This window comes from Seriola lalandi, unplaced genomic scaffold (assembly GCF_002814215.2).
Source record: "Seriola lalandi dorsalis isolate HSWRI2012SDOR001 ecotype SW California unplaced genomic scaffold, Sedor1 jcf7180002054959, whole genome shotgun sequence".
NCBI classification, from domain to species: Eukaryota; Metazoa; Chordata; class Actinopteri; order Carangiformes; family Carangidae; genus Seriola; species Seriola lalandi.
Genome location: NW_019525510.1, coordinates 1,245,299 through 1,263,920, shown reverse-complemented (window position 1 = coordinate 1,263,920; position 18,622 = coordinate 1,245,299). Strand labels below are relative to the sequence as shown.

The 18,622-nt window shown below is 40.4% G+C and overlaps 2 protein-coding genes across 2 annotated transcripts; both read right to left on the bottom strand.

The window, feature by feature from the left end:
* Positions 1 to 68: 68 nt before the first annotated feature.
* dna2 (DNA replication helicase/nuclease 2) lies at positions 69 to 13,485 on the bottom strand. The gene is made up of 26 exons (XM_023395273.2): positions 13,350 to 13,485; positions 13,126 to 13,191; positions 12,243 to 12,299; positions 10,938 to 11,868; positions 10,527 to 10,635; positions 10,029 to 10,178; positions 9,248 to 9,431; positions 8,532 to 8,680; positions 8,249 to 8,371; positions 7,707 to 7,953; positions 7,469 to 7,583; positions 6,925 to 7,081; positions 6,542 to 6,733; positions 6,072 to 6,314; positions 5,822 to 5,935; positions 5,089 to 5,198; positions 4,820 to 4,929; positions 4,522 to 4,650; positions 4,145 to 4,237; positions 3,735 to 3,928; positions 3,408 to 3,497; positions 2,927 to 3,140; positions 2,499 to 2,588; positions 2,181 to 2,366; positions 1,886 to 2,032; positions 69 to 1,748 (listed from the first exon to the last, which is right to left on the bottom strand). Exons 2-26 carry the CDS (start codon positions 13,153 to 13,155, stop codon positions 1,695 to 1,697), a joined length of 4,218 nt encoding a protein of 1,405 aa, XP_023251041.1. The 5' UTR covers positions 13,156 to 13,191; positions 13,350 to 13,485; the 3' UTR covers positions 69 to 1,694.
* A 1,026-nt stretch (positions 13,486 to 14,511) lies between these two features.
* Positions 14,512 to 17,194, bottom strand: LOC111645939 (uncharacterized). The gene is made up of 2 exons (XM_023395287.2): positions 16,971 to 17,194; positions 14,512 to 15,791 (listed from the first exon to the last, which is right to left on the bottom strand). Exons 1-2 carry the CDS (start codon positions 17,131 to 17,133, stop codon positions 14,842 to 14,844), a joined length of 1,113 nt encoding a protein of 370 aa, XP_023251055.1. The 5' UTR covers positions 17,134 to 17,194; the 3' UTR covers positions 14,512 to 14,841.
* Positions 17,195 to 18,622: the final 1,428 nt, after the last annotated feature.

The window sequence follows — 18,622 nt, the reverse complement described above, 5'->3', positions numbered from 1 at the left end:
ACAAGTGCAGACCGCTCAATCTAAATATCAGAACATCACTTAGCTAACCAACAAAAGAACGTCGCACATTTTGTTAGAATTTGTATTATTATTTATTCACATAACACAACAAGAAAAATTACAATATAAATAAAAAAAAACAAATGCAACAACAAAACATGTAAATTCAGAGGTTGTGTTGGAGGTAAATCGGATCAGTGGTAGAATCACAGTTAGCCTGTTGTTCGGTACGTTATCTGTAACGCTCTGCTCACATTAAGGAGGCAAAAAAAAAAAAAGTATCACTGCTTAAATCATCACAGTTCATTAGTATTATATTTCAAACAAAACCTCCTAGAGTTTTACCTGTTATGGTACCATGTATTATCCTCAGTCTCTGTATAAGCTTACAAGTTCTGCCTTGCACAAAGGAATGGAGACAAATGACTTAAATGCTTTAGTTGTTGCTGTTACTGATAATACAATGCTATAAAGTTAATTTTTAAAAAGAGAATTAAATTATTTATCAACTAATTTGTGGTTTCCATGTCTTTGAATAAGATACAATGAGCTACAACTAGACATATTATAACGAAGTTCAAGTATGTATGATGTCCTGCGATCTAAACAAGAAGTCACGCACTGCACTGCAGCTGTTACCTCATCCTTTACACAACAGCTACTTGAGTTTTAAGCTGCAGAACTATGTTTGTGTTGTGATATTGTGATTTAAGACTGCATGTAATTATAATGTTGTGATGTAGCTAAACTTTTTAGTCTGAGGTTTGTCATTCCTTAAGACTGCAATTCAGTTGACTGACAGAGCTTATCTGACTGTTATAGCTAAGTGAAATGAACTATAGATAACTACCTGTTTGGTCTCCATATTTACATTACTAAAGATCTGTGCTGTGTGGAAATGCCTTGTCAAAGTACCAAAAGACAAGCCTTAAATATTGTCAGTGTATTGATAGAGGTATTTGATAGATATCAGACTTTATGAATAGTGAACAGTTCTAGTTTGATGTTTCATACCTTAACCTATGACGGAATCAGTTCAGCATGTTTTAACCACAGATTTAGTTTTTTGTGTGCAACTAGGTGGTCAGTTCCTAAGTTGTCATTCTTCAGTGTTTTACAGCAAGGATAATTACAGATACTGTGCACACTTTGTAAAATAAACCAACAACAGCAGGAGCAGACACACCCTTAAAGGTTTCTACAAAGCTTGTTGAGGTTCAGTCTGTAGATTCAGCCTATGAGGTCTTCTAAGTCTTTTCCACTTAATTCAATATGAACGTTTTTACAATAATACTAGAGAACGGCACATGACCATCTCACACTGCAAAAATCTGTCAGTGAGAGGAGAGATTCAGTTGAAAGGTGCATGTGAAATCACCGTAGCATTTTATCTTGTGTGAAGCATTTTGTTGTCTACAAACGTTACAAACTGCTCTAATTTCCCAAATACCAATTTTATGCCATAGTGTGGTGCGGATCAGACGCAGCGTTCACTTCAAAGCCTAGATGTTGTTCAGGTGCTAGTTTGTTGATCAGTGTCACCTATCTCTCCAGTTGAACCTCCAGAAAGATTATGGAGTACTTTAACAGACTGGTGCTCAAATGCTGCTCTGCTGAAGTTCCCCACAGCCGTCGTCAGCTCTTATGTGAGACAGGCAGTTGATCTGAGACCATCATGGCTTCACAGCCTTCTGTCACAGGTGCATGCTGGGTAAGGCCTTGTGGGCAGCTGGCGGGAGCTGGATAATGTGAAGTAAGGGTTCAGGAATAAACACAACGTGAAGAAGAAAACAGACAATTTTAATTTACATGTGAAGCTTAATTCTTCTAATGTATTGAAAATGAAGAAATGCTGAGTGGTAATTTCAAGACTTCTAAAGGATATCATGTTCTCCTGCTGGAGATGGTTGAGCAGTTTCTCCACAGGTGCGTAGCGTCGAAGCGTCGTGGCAGAGCCCACCATCAGCAACTTGTGTTTGGCCCTGGTAATGGCTACATTCAGTCTACGCCAGTCCTTCAACAGCTCTCCTAACTGTGAATGGACCGGGGGGGTGGGGGTGGGGTTAAGCCAGGTTTCCACTCAGTTGTTCATTTGCTTGTTCATGCATAAAGAGACAGAGGCACAGAGAAGAGAGCAGAAAAAAGAGTCAAAAAGGGGAGATGGGAAGGAAAAAACTTACGTTTCCTTCCTCTGCAGTGCTCCTGACGAAAGAAAGCACAATTAGACTTTTGTCCCGTCCTTGGTATCTGTCCACTGTGTTCACCTCCACGCCGGTGAAAGCAGAGGGCTGCAGCAGAGCAGAGATACTCTTTAACTGCTGTCTGTAGGGAGCGATAACTCCTATATCACTGGGCTTACACCCTGCCTGGAGACAGAAATAAGCAGGGGTCAGTACAATATGTAGTTACACTGATAATTTCTCTGATTTTAAACAATTTTTCACGCCCACTAGTGTAACTGTATTGAATTGTTATTATACCAGTATCAGTTGGTTTACCTTTATCAGCAGTGAAAGCAACTTGTGAACGAGAGCAGCCTCGGTGTGATTGCTTACGCCTCCCTGCTCCACAGACTCCAGTGCTGGTACCTAAAGGAGGAAGAAAAATGCATAAAAAAGTAAAGAGTAAAAAAAACATTTTATAAGAACATCCAAACACACGAAAAATATTTTATTGCAACTCCAAACTGACGGATGTAAGAAGATTAATAACATAACTAATCCGTGAAGCTCAGGCAATTTGCAGTACTGCTAGATTACAAACCTCACAAGGCTGGGACGACCAGCACCTTCATTCAAAATCTTAATCTTCCATTCAAATACCAAATCCTTTTCACCTTGAACTGACTCATTTCAGCTCTCAACGCACATTAAACACATTAAAAAAAACACTACTGCTTGAAGTGTACTCTCGATATTCAACCAACCATTGAGCAATCAAGGAAGCAAACAGGGTTGCTAGGTGACAATGTGGCCTGTATCCACGCCAGGTCATGCTGCGGATGAGCCTGAGAGTAGGAACTAAGGTCCGACTGGACAGAAAGCAGGAAAGGCAGGGTGAGCAGGGCCGAGGCTGTTCTCTCTGATCCACACTCCAGCCGGCCCTCGTACATCAGGGAGTTACTGAGAGACATTATCTGTCTGAATAAAGAGAGCACACACAGTTTATCATACAGGGGGGAAACTATTGTAGTTGTCATCTAAATAGAATTAAGTTTTCTCTGCCATGCCAAAGTAGCTAACACACTGTATTAAAGATCAAAGTGCATCCAAATTTTATCATCATTTTCATCATAGGTTCATAATGAAGTCCAATGTATTCATATTATTTCTGATGTCATGATTTCATCCTCAAGACCATTCAAATGAAACAGAAACATACAGTGTTACCTGTTCATGTAGGTTTACCTGTTCATCCGGTACTGGACATTGAGTTGGACCACTGCTTCACAATGGAGCTCTAGTCGCTTAAATAGACTTTCATCCATTCCACGCGACCTGGAGTAAAAAAAAAACAAAACAAAAGTTCCTTTAAACTTTGCATTAATTACCAACTGAACACAGCACATTCACGTCTTGTTGAATCTTCCCTTTAAATGAACCATTTTATCGTGAAGTCTGATAGTGTGTCGCCATGAAGACAAACATCTACAATACCTGCACTTACTTATGACAATAGTTTTTCCATTTTCCCCAGCCTAGAGTGAAACACAAATCAACATGCACATCGTTTACCTAGCTTCGTGGTTTTGCACTATTGGCGGCAGCTGTTGGTGATCTCCAACCAGGACAAATCTCTTGGCGTAGAACAGCGGTCCCAGACAGATAGGCTGGCTGATCTGCGACGCCTCATCTACGATGCAGAAATCAAACCGCCGACGTGTGAAAATGGGATGCTTGATGCTCATGCAGGTCGTTCCCACTACCAGCTAGAAAGAGAAAAACGAGATTGGTATTGAATGGTAAGCTGTTTACTGGTTTTGTTTAAATGTTATAAGTTACAATATCCACAAGTGAGATGTCTTGAAGCAGGGAAAATACTGAGATCAGGCATAAAATATTATAGCTGTTATATAATAGCTGATTTCAGGGTGTAGTGTATGTAAACTGTTATGATTAGAATATTCCACAAAATAGTTCCTCGCCTCTTTGTTATAAAGCTGCTCCAACTCTGAGAGCGTGTGAACGCCCTTCTTCCTGACACTTTCCTCTGTGTAAGGCAGGATGTCTGGATGAACCTGGAGGACGAGTCAGAAAACAGGAGAGAAATCAAAGCAAGTTAGAGAGAGAAAGTGGGAGGGGGATTACCATGCCAGCTTACCAGCTTTATTTTATTTTTTCAAAAAGCAGATATATATATATATATATATATATATATACATATACATATATATACATACATATACATACATACAAAATGACAGTTAATATTTACTGTTATAAAACAATTTGGACAAGTGATAACGTATTTATTGTACTTTAACAGTACTTCACAGAGAGACAGACATCAACTATGGCATACCTTCTGCCCTTGCCCCAGACGCAGAAAGCCGACCCTGAAACGCTTTAGCTTCAGCAGGATGTTGTCAACAGCAGAGTGGGTGTAGCTGGTCAGCAACACACTGAACCCACATGCATGCAGGATGCGAACCTGGAGGAAAGAGTGAAGAAGAGACAAAGGAGCAAAAAAAGAGAGAGAGAATGGCAGAGGATAACACATGAAAGAAGTTAGAGAGGGTTCGAGTTCTGGTCTCCAGGGAGTAGATATTGCTGATTTATGGGTCAGGTAATGGGTTTAAAGGTCATGTTTAGGAGTTTACCAGAGTGCAGATGGTTGTGGTTTTGCCTGTGCCGGGCATGCCAACAATCAGTGTGTAGTCTTTAGATAACAACACTTTCTTCATGGCCTGCTTCTGTGGTTTGTTGAGACCTACACAAATATACACACAAATGCATAAACTGACCCTACACAGGTTTTCCATGACGTTGTTCGTTTATAACATTGTCCCACACAGTAATGGGACGAACCAAACTGAATACAGGACAGAACAATAGAAAGCACATGAGACAGGCAGAGTAGCTTTGTCACCTTTGAGGATGTTGGCCACAGTGTCCTTGGCCTCTCTGGGAAGAACAGAACTGAGGTTGGAAATAAACTCTGGAGGACGAAGGTCAACAACCAGTTCCCTCAGACGATCGCTGCACATGAACAGACATAATAACAAATTTCCTTGACACACAACAAAGATGAGTGATAAAATGTACGTGGCTATTTAAACTGTCACCTAGTTAATTGTTGGAAAAATTGTGATACTTTATGATAAACATAACCATCTTAAAGGGAAACTGTATTATCCTGTATAGAACTTTCCATTATTGTGTCTACTTTTAAGACAGGTGTTGTCAGAGAGGAACGCAGTGACCTTCGCTGCGCTCCTGGCCACTACACCAAAACATTAGCTATGATAAGGCCTGAATCGAGTCTCTATTGTGTCTGTCTCATTTCAGCAACAATGTAAGGTCACTCTCACATATTCTGTGTATAAATTCTGAGTGAATCTTGCATCCTTTGAACATATGCACTGTGAGCTCTGGTGTGTAACTTGTTCCCTTGCTGCAAGAACAAATATCCTACTCTTGTGAATTTTCAGACGATGTTCCTGAGTTTATTTGATAATTTACTTAACAACTTGGTCCCTCGAGCCGGATCTCAACAACCTCTCCTACTGTCCAGGACAGGACCTGAACCGGGTTTTACTGGGTTTCACTATTACCTACATCCTATGCTATTATAACTTGACATCTCATCTTATTGTACCCACCTGTCTTGACAGTTTTCCATCAGTCTTGAGAGATTGGTGAGGTGAGTACTGAGGCCCACCACACCTTCATCACCATCCAGTCGAAACAACACATCACTGAACTTTGACAAGTCTCTGTAAAGCACGTTAAACAAAACAGGTGCAAATCAAGTTAGTGACTTCAACTGAGCAGCTGCTGAAAGAAAAGCCCAATTAACTGTCTTTGGGCTGATATACTTCAGAAGGCAGCTATACATGGATTTGTTCTCACCTGTCCAGAGTGCAGCTGATCGATGTCCTGCTGACCTCACACAGGTATCCTGTTGCCAAGCCAACAAGACGACCTCCCTGGTCGCTAACAACGATGCGATCCCTGCTGGCCAGCCCGCTGTTAGCCAAACCCTGCTGTGGTGCTACAGTACTTCTCTGGAAGCGATGGAGGAAAACTCCCTCAGACTGGACGATCACTGGGCAACTGAGCTGCAAATTCCCCACACAGCTCCCTTTCTTCTCACTACAAACACAAGCCAGAGTATACTGAGCTAAAAGAACATAGATTGTGGAATTTAATTAAATTCTGCAAAGTGTTTTATACCGTATGAAGGGGCTGGTTTTATACATAGGTTTTTATACCCAATACTGTATTTGACTTTACTAGGAGGCTTGCAACAGCAGCTGGAACACTCAGTGATGGCCAAAGACTATGACAACTTGCATGTCTAAATTTGAACAACTTCTTACCTCTCCTCAACCGTCTGAAGCCACACACGCTTTCGGCCATTCTTGGCCTCCATTGTTGCAGCTTCAAGGCAGCAGAGCAGCAACCAGTGGGAAAAATAGCCCACATGTGGTGGAGTTAGATGACCTGTCTCCTGCTGCAGGAAGTCACGCACAACATCCTCGCTGTTGTCTAGAGAGCTGTTATCTACCCCTCTGAGAAAAGAGGGAAAATAAGAGAGGAAGTGGTCAGAAAAGAGGACAACACAGAACGAGAAGGAATCATAGCGTAATGAGACCATTCAACTACTATTTAAAGTCACCATTTCAAAGCTTATTAGTGTCATAAAAAAAAAATCTAATGCTTGAGATTTCCATGACTGCAAATATAGTTTAAAAAGATTTACCTCTCATATAAAGCACAGTTGCTCCTTTGAGGACAATACTGGCAGGTTTGTCTGTTTGTCAGGATGTCAGGAAGTCGAGACAAGCGGCTCCGCTCCGCTTCTTTCTCCACACAGTTGTGAATCTGATGAACCAGTGTGTTTCTCAGCTTCAGCAGCTCTGACATAAACACAAAGAGTATTAGCAAAGAAGGTGATGGAGGAGAGGCTGCTGTCAAGGCATGTAAGGAGACAAGACTGTTCTTTGGTTGTCGTGTTGTGGTCATACTCTCAATTTACAGTTTAGTTGAAAGGGGACTTTCAATGGCAAAGTAATATTGGGGTGTGTGTGTGTGTGTGTGTGTGTGTGTGTGGTGAGGGTTTAACATTTAGCTTTCTCTTTACAACTACAGTCAGTGAGCAGGTTCTTTCTAGATGCATTTTGATCTTTTTTTTCTTATTTTGTGCAATTGAAAAATAATCCATGATTTTAAATGATACAAAATTAGACTGTGACATGATTGATCACAGCTGGCAGGTTGGTGAAGCACATGTGGATATAAAGTACCTCTGCGGTCCATGTGGCTGGCCACTACCGGGTGCAGGTTACCAGTCTTGAGGTAAAGCAGGAGGCCAGCCTCAGGGTTGTATCTCTCCATGCTCATCAGAGTGTACAGAATCACCTAGACACATGGAAACACATTTTGAAACCTTAATTGTGAGTCTTATTAAATTTGCCTGTTCACGTGACCCCACCAGTCTGCATGTGTGCATCTACCTTGCTGAACACACTGCGCTCCACCAACCTGACTGCGATGCTCTATCGAGTTTGACTCTCTTCCAGTTTTCAGCTCCAGGGGCAGAGTCTTCTCCTCCGGGGTTCTGTGCCCGCCGTTTCGGGGTCGTTGGATTCGAACCCGTGCCGTCACATCAATTTTCCCTTTCAGACCAAATCTTGGTGACCACACGTTCTCTTCTATATCTGCCAGCTCTGTAACCGTGACAACAGCAGCAGAGTCCTGATCCCTGCTTGGAGCTCTGCTGTTGCTAGGGCTGGAGTCATGGAGACAGACATATGATCAGCTCTTTCAGTTGACAAAACTGTGTTCACTCTGGTAATTACTTTATAAACTGTCACTAAACTTTGCAAAAATATTCTCAGTATCACGAGTCTCACTTTTCACAGCATTTTAGTCAAAACCTTGGATAAATAAAAATGTGACAGCACCTTTATTACACTGATTGATTTGAAATATGGACACAAACAATCAAGCGGCTACTGCAGAGCTAATAAAGTTTTGTTAGCAAATCTGTAACTCTGTGTGTGTATGTATGTGTGTGTACATACATTTTGAGAGTGATGGCTTTTTGCGTTGGGGAGCTGAGATATTCCTTTGCCCAATGTTCCAGTGAAGGCAGATAATCATGCAGTTCCTGCTTCATCTCTTCCTGACTTACACCTAAACTGTACCTGGAGAGACACAGACAAAACACAAACGTAACTGAACAAGACAAAGATCAGGCAAACAGGTGATTAAAATGTCATTTACAACTAACTGTTCAGTGCTTTTTATCGTTTCTTTATAGTCTTTACAGCTTTGTTCAAATACTTTATTCTGAATGGGTCTTACATGTCTCCCAGGTACTGAGGATTGTGCAGTGCCTGGTCAGCCAGCTTAGACAGCGTCTCCAAAGAAAAATCTTCTGCTCTAGCTGCTCTCTGAAAGACTTCATGGACCATGGTGCCGTTCAGCATCTGCTTTGAGCCACCGTCAAAACTCTGGATCATGAACAGAAACAATAGGGGAAGGTAAAGAGTATAGCATTGTCTTATCCAGGTGAGTGTATACAAAATAAAATGAACACTAGAAAATATAATGTATCTAATACAACTACATAAATCTATGGCCTCAAAGATTACCACAGAGTTAATAATCAAAACCTTGGTGAGGTAGTGAACAAAAGGAAAATTTCACTATACTCTATGTACAAGTTATTGCTGGGCCATTGCATTAACACCTTGTGTAAGTGTTAGGTATTCAGCTGATTATTCATAGCAACTGAACATGATATACTGTATGTGTGATGGTGTAGACAAACTATTACAGGAATTTAATCTGTCATGTTTTAATACTGCACAGACTGTCTAAGCACTACAACTGCTCACTTAAAAAACAAACTGAATTTACCACTTCTGCCAACACACAGTCAGATGTATAAGTATTTGGGTGTGACAATTTTATGATGTATTGTCGTTAAAGTACTGCCTTTGTGGCGACAACGTGCCCTGTCCGTTATCCATTTCAAGATAAAATAGGATATATTCTAGGTTATAAATCGTATTTACCTTAAACATATCACCCAGTACTGCACGCCTCATGCAGCGAATGGAGCTTGAGATGCTGGTACCTGAGATCAGGCTGTCAGGCAGTAAAACCAGAAAGCCCTGCTCCCTATCCACTAACCAGGACCCACCATCAGAGTGGCCTTCCAGATGCACCACATCACCACGACAAACAGGCGTCATCTCCCTGGAAACACCCAGGAAATTATCATTATGAACATATAAAGACAGAGACACATACACATAATGAAGGCCTATGTGCAAAGATAAGTACATACACATACCAAACCCAAAGTCTCTGATCATCACAGATGGTTAATTTATCGCACAGATACGTGGTCGCCCACAAATTCAACAGCACATCATATATGAACGTGAAAACACTTAAACATAAAATGGAAATGAAAAACTTCTACAAGGGGAGAACATAAATACGTACATGTAAACAGAGACATACAGTGCCAATTGAATTTCTCCAAATTTTGTCATGTTATGCACTTCATCTAAAACACTGAACTTGATTAATGTAATTAATGCGTAATAAAACATCAAGTCAAACGGAATTTTATGCATTACTCATTTTTTTATTATTAAAAGTAGGAAAAGCTGAAACTTTGCAAGTTAACTGGCATTTAATATTTGCTCTTCCACATGTGGAAGTTGAAAATTTACAGTAAAATTCATAAATCTGGGCTGTATTTCTGAATTTTAGGGGAAAAAATGTGATGCACATTATGATTAAAATAAGGAACTGAATAACAGATGTCCAAACACACAGCATTACCATCCATCTCTCAGCTGACACGTCTCAGTTGGATGTAGAGTTTTGAAGCATGAGATGGTCAATGTTTTGTGACCAGGCCTCTCCTCCACATCCAAAACCCAGTAGCGGTTGTTAACGCCTCCAGAAAGGATCACATGGTCTGGTACCTTGCTGTAGGGACAGCAGGGACTGTTATCATCATACATTCCCATGGTTCTTTTTTTCAATCATCTCTCGTGCATATGTTTTGTAAACCTAAGTGAATTAATTAGTACTGCAGAGAAATTTACAGCAATTTGTTTAGTTATCAACTTCCCGTCACTTTACAGCTCATTTCTCCAGCTATGAGGCTATTTTCCTCTTAACACAGAAACTATTCAGCTCTCATAGTCAAGTGCTTAAACTCTTCTTAAGCTACCTAGCAGTTATGTGCTCTCGCTTTAAGGCAAACTTACGATCACCTAACCTCACCAAACTCTGAGGCAACACCTCGAGCCAGCGTGCTCATGTGTTTCTCACCGGGGGTTTTTGAATTTATCTTCTGTGACACGACGTTCTTTATCATCCATATGTTCTGCAAACCAGCTCTCATCCACCATCTCTTCCATAGGACACGCTGATGTCATTCCTGATTTGCATAAAAACAAACATATTCGAAGATATGGATGTTAATCAGAGCGGTGTTTATAATATTATAGATGTCGTGATAAGATAATGTATATACAGTAGTCTGTGATTTTATAAAATCGTGAAATAGCTTAAATCTTGTTTTTTCTTCGTGTTAAATGATGCATTCATGGTAGATGATACCATGTCTTAACAGTCACACACTTTGCTTTGGAAAAACCCAACATGCAGTTCTTGACAGCACAATCACAATTTTATACAAAACATGTAGTTGGAAGCAAAATCCCAAATTTGTCAGTGTACCTGCAGCTTGCACTTGATTGGACGGTGGCACATTGTCTTCTTCTCCGTTCGGTGATGTCACGGCTGCTCTTGTAGCCTCTTTCTTGTTTAGGTCGGCCTCCTCCTCCTTTGCACTTCTCTGCAGTGCAGGTGTGATAGTTTGTGCTCTGGGTTTGTGCACATGAGCAGTAAGTGTGTGAGTGTCCTCATCCAGACGAGTATGTGGGTTTCCATTCGTTATCACAGTAAAACCAGAATCTTTGTCATCTTCATCTCTCTCTTCCTGATGTTTTCTGTGCCCCCCCAAAGAGTGACAAGAAACTGAATTCAGCGACGTTGTTGTGTTTCTGCTGTCGTTAAAGACCACGTCTGTACCTCGGCTGTGACCCTCAAACATCTTAGACTGACCCTTTAACTGGTCACTGGAGACATAAGGTGTTTTCCCATGGCCAATCACAGGTCTTGTTACTTTTAGGTTGCTACCTGTGGGGCTCATCACAGTCCTTGGTCTCTTGGCATTGTGGGACTCTTCAGGAGGGCTGAAGAGTCTTTTCCGGGAGTCAGTGCATCCCTCTTCCCTCTTGGTTCTTCCTCCCTCATCGGTGACTGATCTCCGTACACTCAGCCCTTTGGAGCGCGGACTGAGACAGATGGGGGACAGCTGACCGATCTTCACCAGGCTCACCCTCTCTCTGCTGGGCTTGGGACTGAGACAACCTGCCTCTCTGGAGGGAGAGGAGGAGGAGGAGGCACACCTGATCTGACTGTTGGGGGTCTCTGGCACGGAGAGAAGATCTGGCGAGGAGGGCAGGAGGTTCTCAAGGTCCCCAAGGACACGCCTCTTTAAGGGGGAGTGGAGTCCGAGTGGAGCAGTTTCTCCATCCTTGATCCGAGGTTCAGTCTTGACAAATCCAGTGTCAGTGATGGATGACCTTTTTGAAAGTGACTCATCCTAAAAGCAACACGGTCAAATGAGTATTTCAATACATAACCCAGAAAATTATACCAGTAACAGTGTTAGTAAACGGTTTATGCACAGCACATTTGTTACGTCACAGAGCAATGCGACTGTGTATTACAGCAGAATAGAAACAGATTGAAGAAAAAAGAAGTTAAACTAAAAGAACAAACAACAGAAACCCGATATTCTTATATGGACACTACTAACAATTATCTCTAAACTTCCATCTGTCTAGATTAGCACCAAAGGCATTAAGTATTAATATTAAAATGAAATTACGACAGACCTGTCAAAACCTAGAAGAAAACAAAGAAAAAGCAGCATAAAGAGAAACAACTAAAAAAGGGAAAAAAAATCCTATTTACCTTTTGGTTTTGAGAGGAGAAGAAGGATGAGATGTTCTTCTGTCCTCCTAGAGTCACCTGTCAGAAACCACACAAACAAACATGTACCAACATTTCATCAGCACCATTTGTTTGTTGTCCAAAAAGACAGCACGTTAAAAAAAATGTGACATTTTAGACTGTAGAAAAAATCTTAGGTACCAAAGCTTCACACCCAGTGATCAATAGCTGATCCTGGTAACAGCGATAAATCACCCCTGTTAATTTAGACAATACAGACTGAGCAGCTCCAGTGAAGGAGTGGTTGGTCCAACTTTATCACTAGTGGACAGCTGTCCAGTAGTCTCTTGCTCTCCTGCCAGTAAACTCCCCAGTAATGTGTAAAATTAGAGCTGAAACACTCACAGTCGAATAATTGATTAGTTGATCATCGAAAAAAAGTGATCTCTTTTTATAATTAATGAATTATCTGAGTCATTTTTTCATGAGAAAATACCAAACATTTCATGGTTTTAGCTTCTCAAACGTAATAATAACTTTTCATTGTCTTACAGTTACACATTAATGAACGACTAATATCAATCTCTTATAATCATAAAGTATAATTATGGAACAATATAACACTCATACGGGCCTAGTAGTAGTAGTAGTAGTAGTAGTAGTAGTAGTAGTATTTTACCAGTGTGATGCTGGTACTTCAGGGACTTCCCTCACCACTGTTTCACATACAACTATAACAACTGGTAAGCTACTGAGGACCTAAAATGGGTGAAACGTTTTGTTGTTTACATATAAATCTGTGAATAACGTCCTTTCTGTGTCTGATGTCCTTTATTTTTGTTGCCCAGAGAGAAAAACTAAAGACAGAAAAATGGCTGCATTGTTACATGGAGGCTCTGCTCACCTTGGTTTTCTTCAGCTTGGTCCTGTTCATGGTGCCTCTGATTAGACCGCAGGCAGGTGTGTGTATCTGTGTGTTGAATGAGCTGTTATTAACAGTATGTTTTTAACGAACGGACCGACTGTAACAGGAGGCTAACCGCACAAGGTTCAGCTACAGGACCAGAGCTTATTTATCTTCATTTCTACCGACTCTACGTCTCCAGAACCGGGGGATTACTCACTGACCTGCCGGCCTGAGCCAGGGATGTTTTCCGTTAAAACTGCCGAGCTGGTTCGACGTTTGTAGTCTTCTTCTTCATCATCTTTCAGTTGTCTCCCTCTGTGTTTTTAGCTGTTTAAAAATCCGGGGCGCCAAAATTTCTGTTTCGCGGAACGGAAATGACGTCGAGTGCAGTTCCGCCAAAAACTGTTTTTTTTTTTTGTCCTTCTGTTGGAGGTTTTATGGATCTATAATGCAGTTAGTTAAAAATGCAAACTGAGTCAAAAATCATAGTATCAAAGTATAATCAAAGTATTAAAACTAAAAGTACTGAATACACAAAAATGGCACCTGTGAGTGATATACCATAAGCTACTGTGCAAAAGAAAAGAAAATGCTCAGTAAGTAAATCAAATGTAAACTTACTTGAGTAAATGCACTTAGTTATTGTCCAACACTTCTGTCTGAAAAATGAAAAAAATCTCATAAAAGTCTTATCTCAAAGTTGTCTTACTGGGTTTTTTTTCTATCACACTAGTTAAAATGTATAGAAATAAACACGGTAGTATACAAAGAAAATAAACCCAAAATATTTATACAGCCTAGTATTTAGTAGGCTGTATTATTTAGTATTGATCAGAGTTTGAGAACTTACACTGCTTCTACATTAAGCTTGCTGAGGTTCTTTCAGCAACATCCAGACTGGTATTATAGTAGAACATTTAAGTACTAAAGCATGATTGGAGCTTTAGGAAGTTATTGCATTTTTATAAATGTATGTGTTGTGCTGTTCAGGTTTAATATACAGTGTAAACTACCCTTATTGCCTCAGATAGGTTGTTGGGTATGTAAGGACTAATAATTTTGGTGACCCTCACCTCACAACATCATCAGGTCAAAATTTGAATTTGTCCAGTATTTTGGTTTATAAAAAAATAAACTAATGTCATTCCCATCAGTCTCAGTTGCACTTTGTGTTTAGAGTTAATAAGAAAATTAGCAATAAACTAAGATAGTGGACATGGTAAACATTATACCTGCTAAACACCAACATGTTAACATTGTCACTTGTGAGTATGTCAGCGTGCTAAATGTTAGCATTTAGCTCAAAGCATCACAGAGCTGCTTGCATTGCTATATGATGTTAATTTGATCTGTTTACCTGAAGGAAATTGTGAGACTTAAAAGTGCAATAACATTATCATTTATTATTACACTTTGGACAGACAAAGGCAATCGACATTTTAAAGGAGTTTTTAAACAGTTGTGTAACTGAAAACCATCATCCAATGAAAGCACAAAGAGCATCTACTAACAAACTGAAGGATTACTACAAGCAGAATGAAACATGATGATTCTGAGGAAAGAGGTTTTTGTTATTCACTTTACTCCTCTAATGCGAGTCCATGTCCACTGTAACAAACTGAAAGATGATTATATGTGTTTGTAGAGTGGAGCACTGCATTGCTCTACACTGGAAATAATCAAATAAATACCAGGTATAATTTTCGCTTCGTTTCATGAGTTGTCTCCTGCATGAGTCTTCATATGAATGATTAAATGTGATCGACGAATGAATCTCTTCCCACAGGCAGCACAACTGTACGGCCTCTCCCCTGAATGAGTCTTCATGTGGCGTGTTAGATTGGACTGAGCGCTGAATTTCATATTACATACAGTGCAAGTGTATGGTTTCTCGCCAGTGTGTATTATTGTGTGCTTGACAAGGTCTGCTTTCTCTCTAAAACTTTTACCACAGTCAGCACAGCTGTGAGGTTTCTCTCCCGTGTGGATTCGTATGTGAGCGTTCATGTTTCCAACCTGTGTGAATCCTCTGCCACAGAAATTACACGTGTACGGTTTCTGTCCAGAGTGAGAGTTCATGTGAGTCTGCAGATAGGAGCGCTGGATGAAGCTTTTGCCACAAACACTGCAGCTGTAAGGTTTTTCTCCTGTGTGTGTCTTCATGTGGCGAGTCAGAATGGATTTAATCCTGAAATTCTTGTTGCAAACGCTGCAGGTGTACGGTCTGTCTAGTGTCTCACCAGCTCGCTGTGGTTTCTTAATACCTGAGTGAAGTCCCCCACTGTGTATCCATTCATCATCACTGTCTCCACTCATCTGACAGTCACTGGTCGGCTCTGACGCCCCTTCTCTGGCAGGTTCTGCTGTCAAATGTTCAGATGAGCTGCTGGGCAAAGGGTCCCCTTTATTTTCAACTTCTTGGTTCTGATATGGTGACTGTCTTCCATCTTCATCGCTTCTCTGCACAAAAATTATATTGAACATAGTCTCTTTGGTATCAGCCTCCTCCTGCTTTTCACCTGCCTGAGCGGCCCACAGTTCGTCCTCCTGTTCCTCTTTAATATGCAGGGGCCCCTGTTCTTCCTCACCCGGGTCAGTCTTCTTCTCACAGGACCCCTGCTTGGAGGGGATGTCCTCTTCCTGCACAGAGAGCTGCACGGGGGCTGGATAGTATCACACAGGAGAAAAGAAATTTAGGCTTTAGGTTGATCAAAACACATTCTGATTTGTATGTATGTTTAAAACAGAGCTAAACCAGACAGACAGCACGTTGAAATGTTTTATGATGTGTAGTTATGGCACAATGTGTAGGGGAAAAGATGGGAACAGCTACACTGTAAGTGTAAGTCTTTCTTTGCACAAGACAACAGCAGGTGTAATGGTGCTTGTCTTTTAATAGCTGCTCATTCTTAAAATGAAAAAGTCTGCTTTGCGATTGTGTCTTTGCAAACAAAAAAGTACACAAACAATGCTGATCAACTTACAAATGCAATGATATCTAAAATGTACTTAGAGCCAAGAAGTCAGCTTCATTACAGCACTCACAGCAATATTGTTCTGATGCAGCTGGGACTATGACGGATAGACGTGGTAAAAGTGCCTGTGTTTGCTTGTTGCTTGTAGATTTGTCTCTGTATGAGACTCACAGGGCTTATTTTGATGTAAAAACAAAGGTTATAATATGTGTCTGCATTTTCAAACCGCAGCTGCTCAATGACAACAAGTTAAAATGAAGCTCTCACAAAATTTCACACCTGGCAGTTTGGGTGATAATTAGATTTTCTGTTATTTTCACTTCCTGTTATATGGGAAGATTCACATCACACTCCATTTGAACAAGGAAGTCATTGAAGAAACTGTCATATTTGTCCATCTGTATCAAAGGGCAAATTTACAAACACCAGTAGTAGACTCAGATTAAACATAATCCAAAACTATAACATAATAATATGGGTACTGCAGTTTAAATTGAATCTGAACATTTGCAATAAAGAGCACATCCTTCGCCTTCTTCCTTTCAAGTCCTAATAGTTCAGATGGGAAGAGCAGATGAGCTGAAGTCTGCTTTTACTTGCTCTACTTAAAAGCATGCCAGGGGAAATACCTGCTCATTAATGTGGCATACTGTACAGCCAGCCATTTTGCATCCCCCTTCCTGATACACTCAGGGATGCAAAATGGCGCTACTTTCTATCTCCTGTGTAACGGACTGAGTGTTAGGAGTGGCCCGGAAGACTGGAGGTTGTGATGCATTTGATCAGACATTAACAAGGTTAAAGTGTCCGACTCCCCGGCTTAGCGGTGTGAATGTTAAAGTTAACCTGAGTCCGTCCCCCCGTTACCTTTCCACCCCGCACGCCTGCGTTGTTTGTCGATCTGCTGTTGTGAGCGGAAAACTTCGTCCTCATAGTCTTTAATAGTTTGTTCAAACAGGCTGAATATTTCCTCCGCAGCTGCCTTCAGTCGCTCGTTGACCAAAGCTTTTAGTTGTTCTGTTTTGAACATTTCCGCGGGAGACAGATGAGCCTCCAGTCCGTGTTTTGACGGGCTGACAGCTGTAGACTGCCTGCTCGCTGGGTTGCCAAATATCGCGAGAAAAATTGTTTGTAAGAGGTAAAAAGATAAACACCATCACCATCCCTTTGAAATGCAATGGGATTAATGGTCAGGCACAAACTTTAATTAGAGTAAACTTCTTTTTATAATTATTATGTTATAATGAACGAGCCAGTGCGAATCTGAGGTTTATGCTGGTTTAGCTATGTGTTTCAAATGAAGACTTTTTTTTTTTAAAGGTAAACATCAAGGATACTATTATATATAACTTTATTTAATTATTTATTATTTTAATTAAAACATAATACAACATGCATACGTTATGGCAAATAAAATGAAATTCTATTTTATTTTATTTGCCAACAAATCTCGGAACAACTGGATTTATTTATGTAATTTAGTTCACATAGGCTAATAATTATTCACGTATGTCAATAAGTAGCCAAAGTGATATCCTCTGTGCTTCGGTGTGTGTCAAAGAAACAGAGAATCAGGCTGATTAACAGTTTTATCTGTGATGCATTCAGCTCTGTTATACAGACAGAAGGCGAGATAACGCGAAGATAACTTAAGACGATAAATATGCGCTAAACGTGTCCAAGGAAACTGCCAGAAGCAGCCGAATCAACACTGTGGAAAAGCAAAGTCGCTGAAAGCAAACGGACATGGCAACACAGGCTGCTGACAGACTCTGAGGCACACAATGGACCCAGTCCCTCTGCATGATGGAGCTTTGCTGCCACCCAGTGGTCAATGAGGAAGATGCACTTGTAAAAATCTTGTTTTCAACAGTAGGTTTGCCAGTTTATATCAGGTTATGTTGAAACTATATTCACTTTGCAGTTTAGGATGAATGTGGAAAATTTTAGAAACTAAAACAGTTAACAAATTCAGGACTGTTTTATTTTTATGAAACGACCCACCTATCTATCTATCTGTCTATCTAAATATAAAGCTTGGTTACAATAAACCAGTGCAGCTTGTATTTGCAGTTGCTGACCAGGAGGTGACAGCAGATATCCTGGTAAACCTTGAGCTAATTTTGATGACACTTGAGTACCTTTACTTTAAAATGCCAATGCTTTTATTGTTGTGAGTGACATTTGACTCAGTCACAGCTGCAGCCAGCGGGTGGTGGTATCCATCAGATTTATCCCCCCTCATTTTTCAGTTGCACTCATCTACTCAAACCTCCTGGGTCATCAACTTATCCTCTTTCCGGTAAGCATAATGCTTGTCAAGTATTGATGATTATCTTCTAACATAAAATATACAACAAGTTATACTGATTTACTTTTGAAAATGTCATCTTTTTAATTTTAATAATTAGATTTTGATGATTATTTTGATTTTTTTCATTACTCCCATCATATACTTGATACATACATATACATTTCTGCTACTTTATCTATACATTATTTTTACTGTCCGTTTTCCT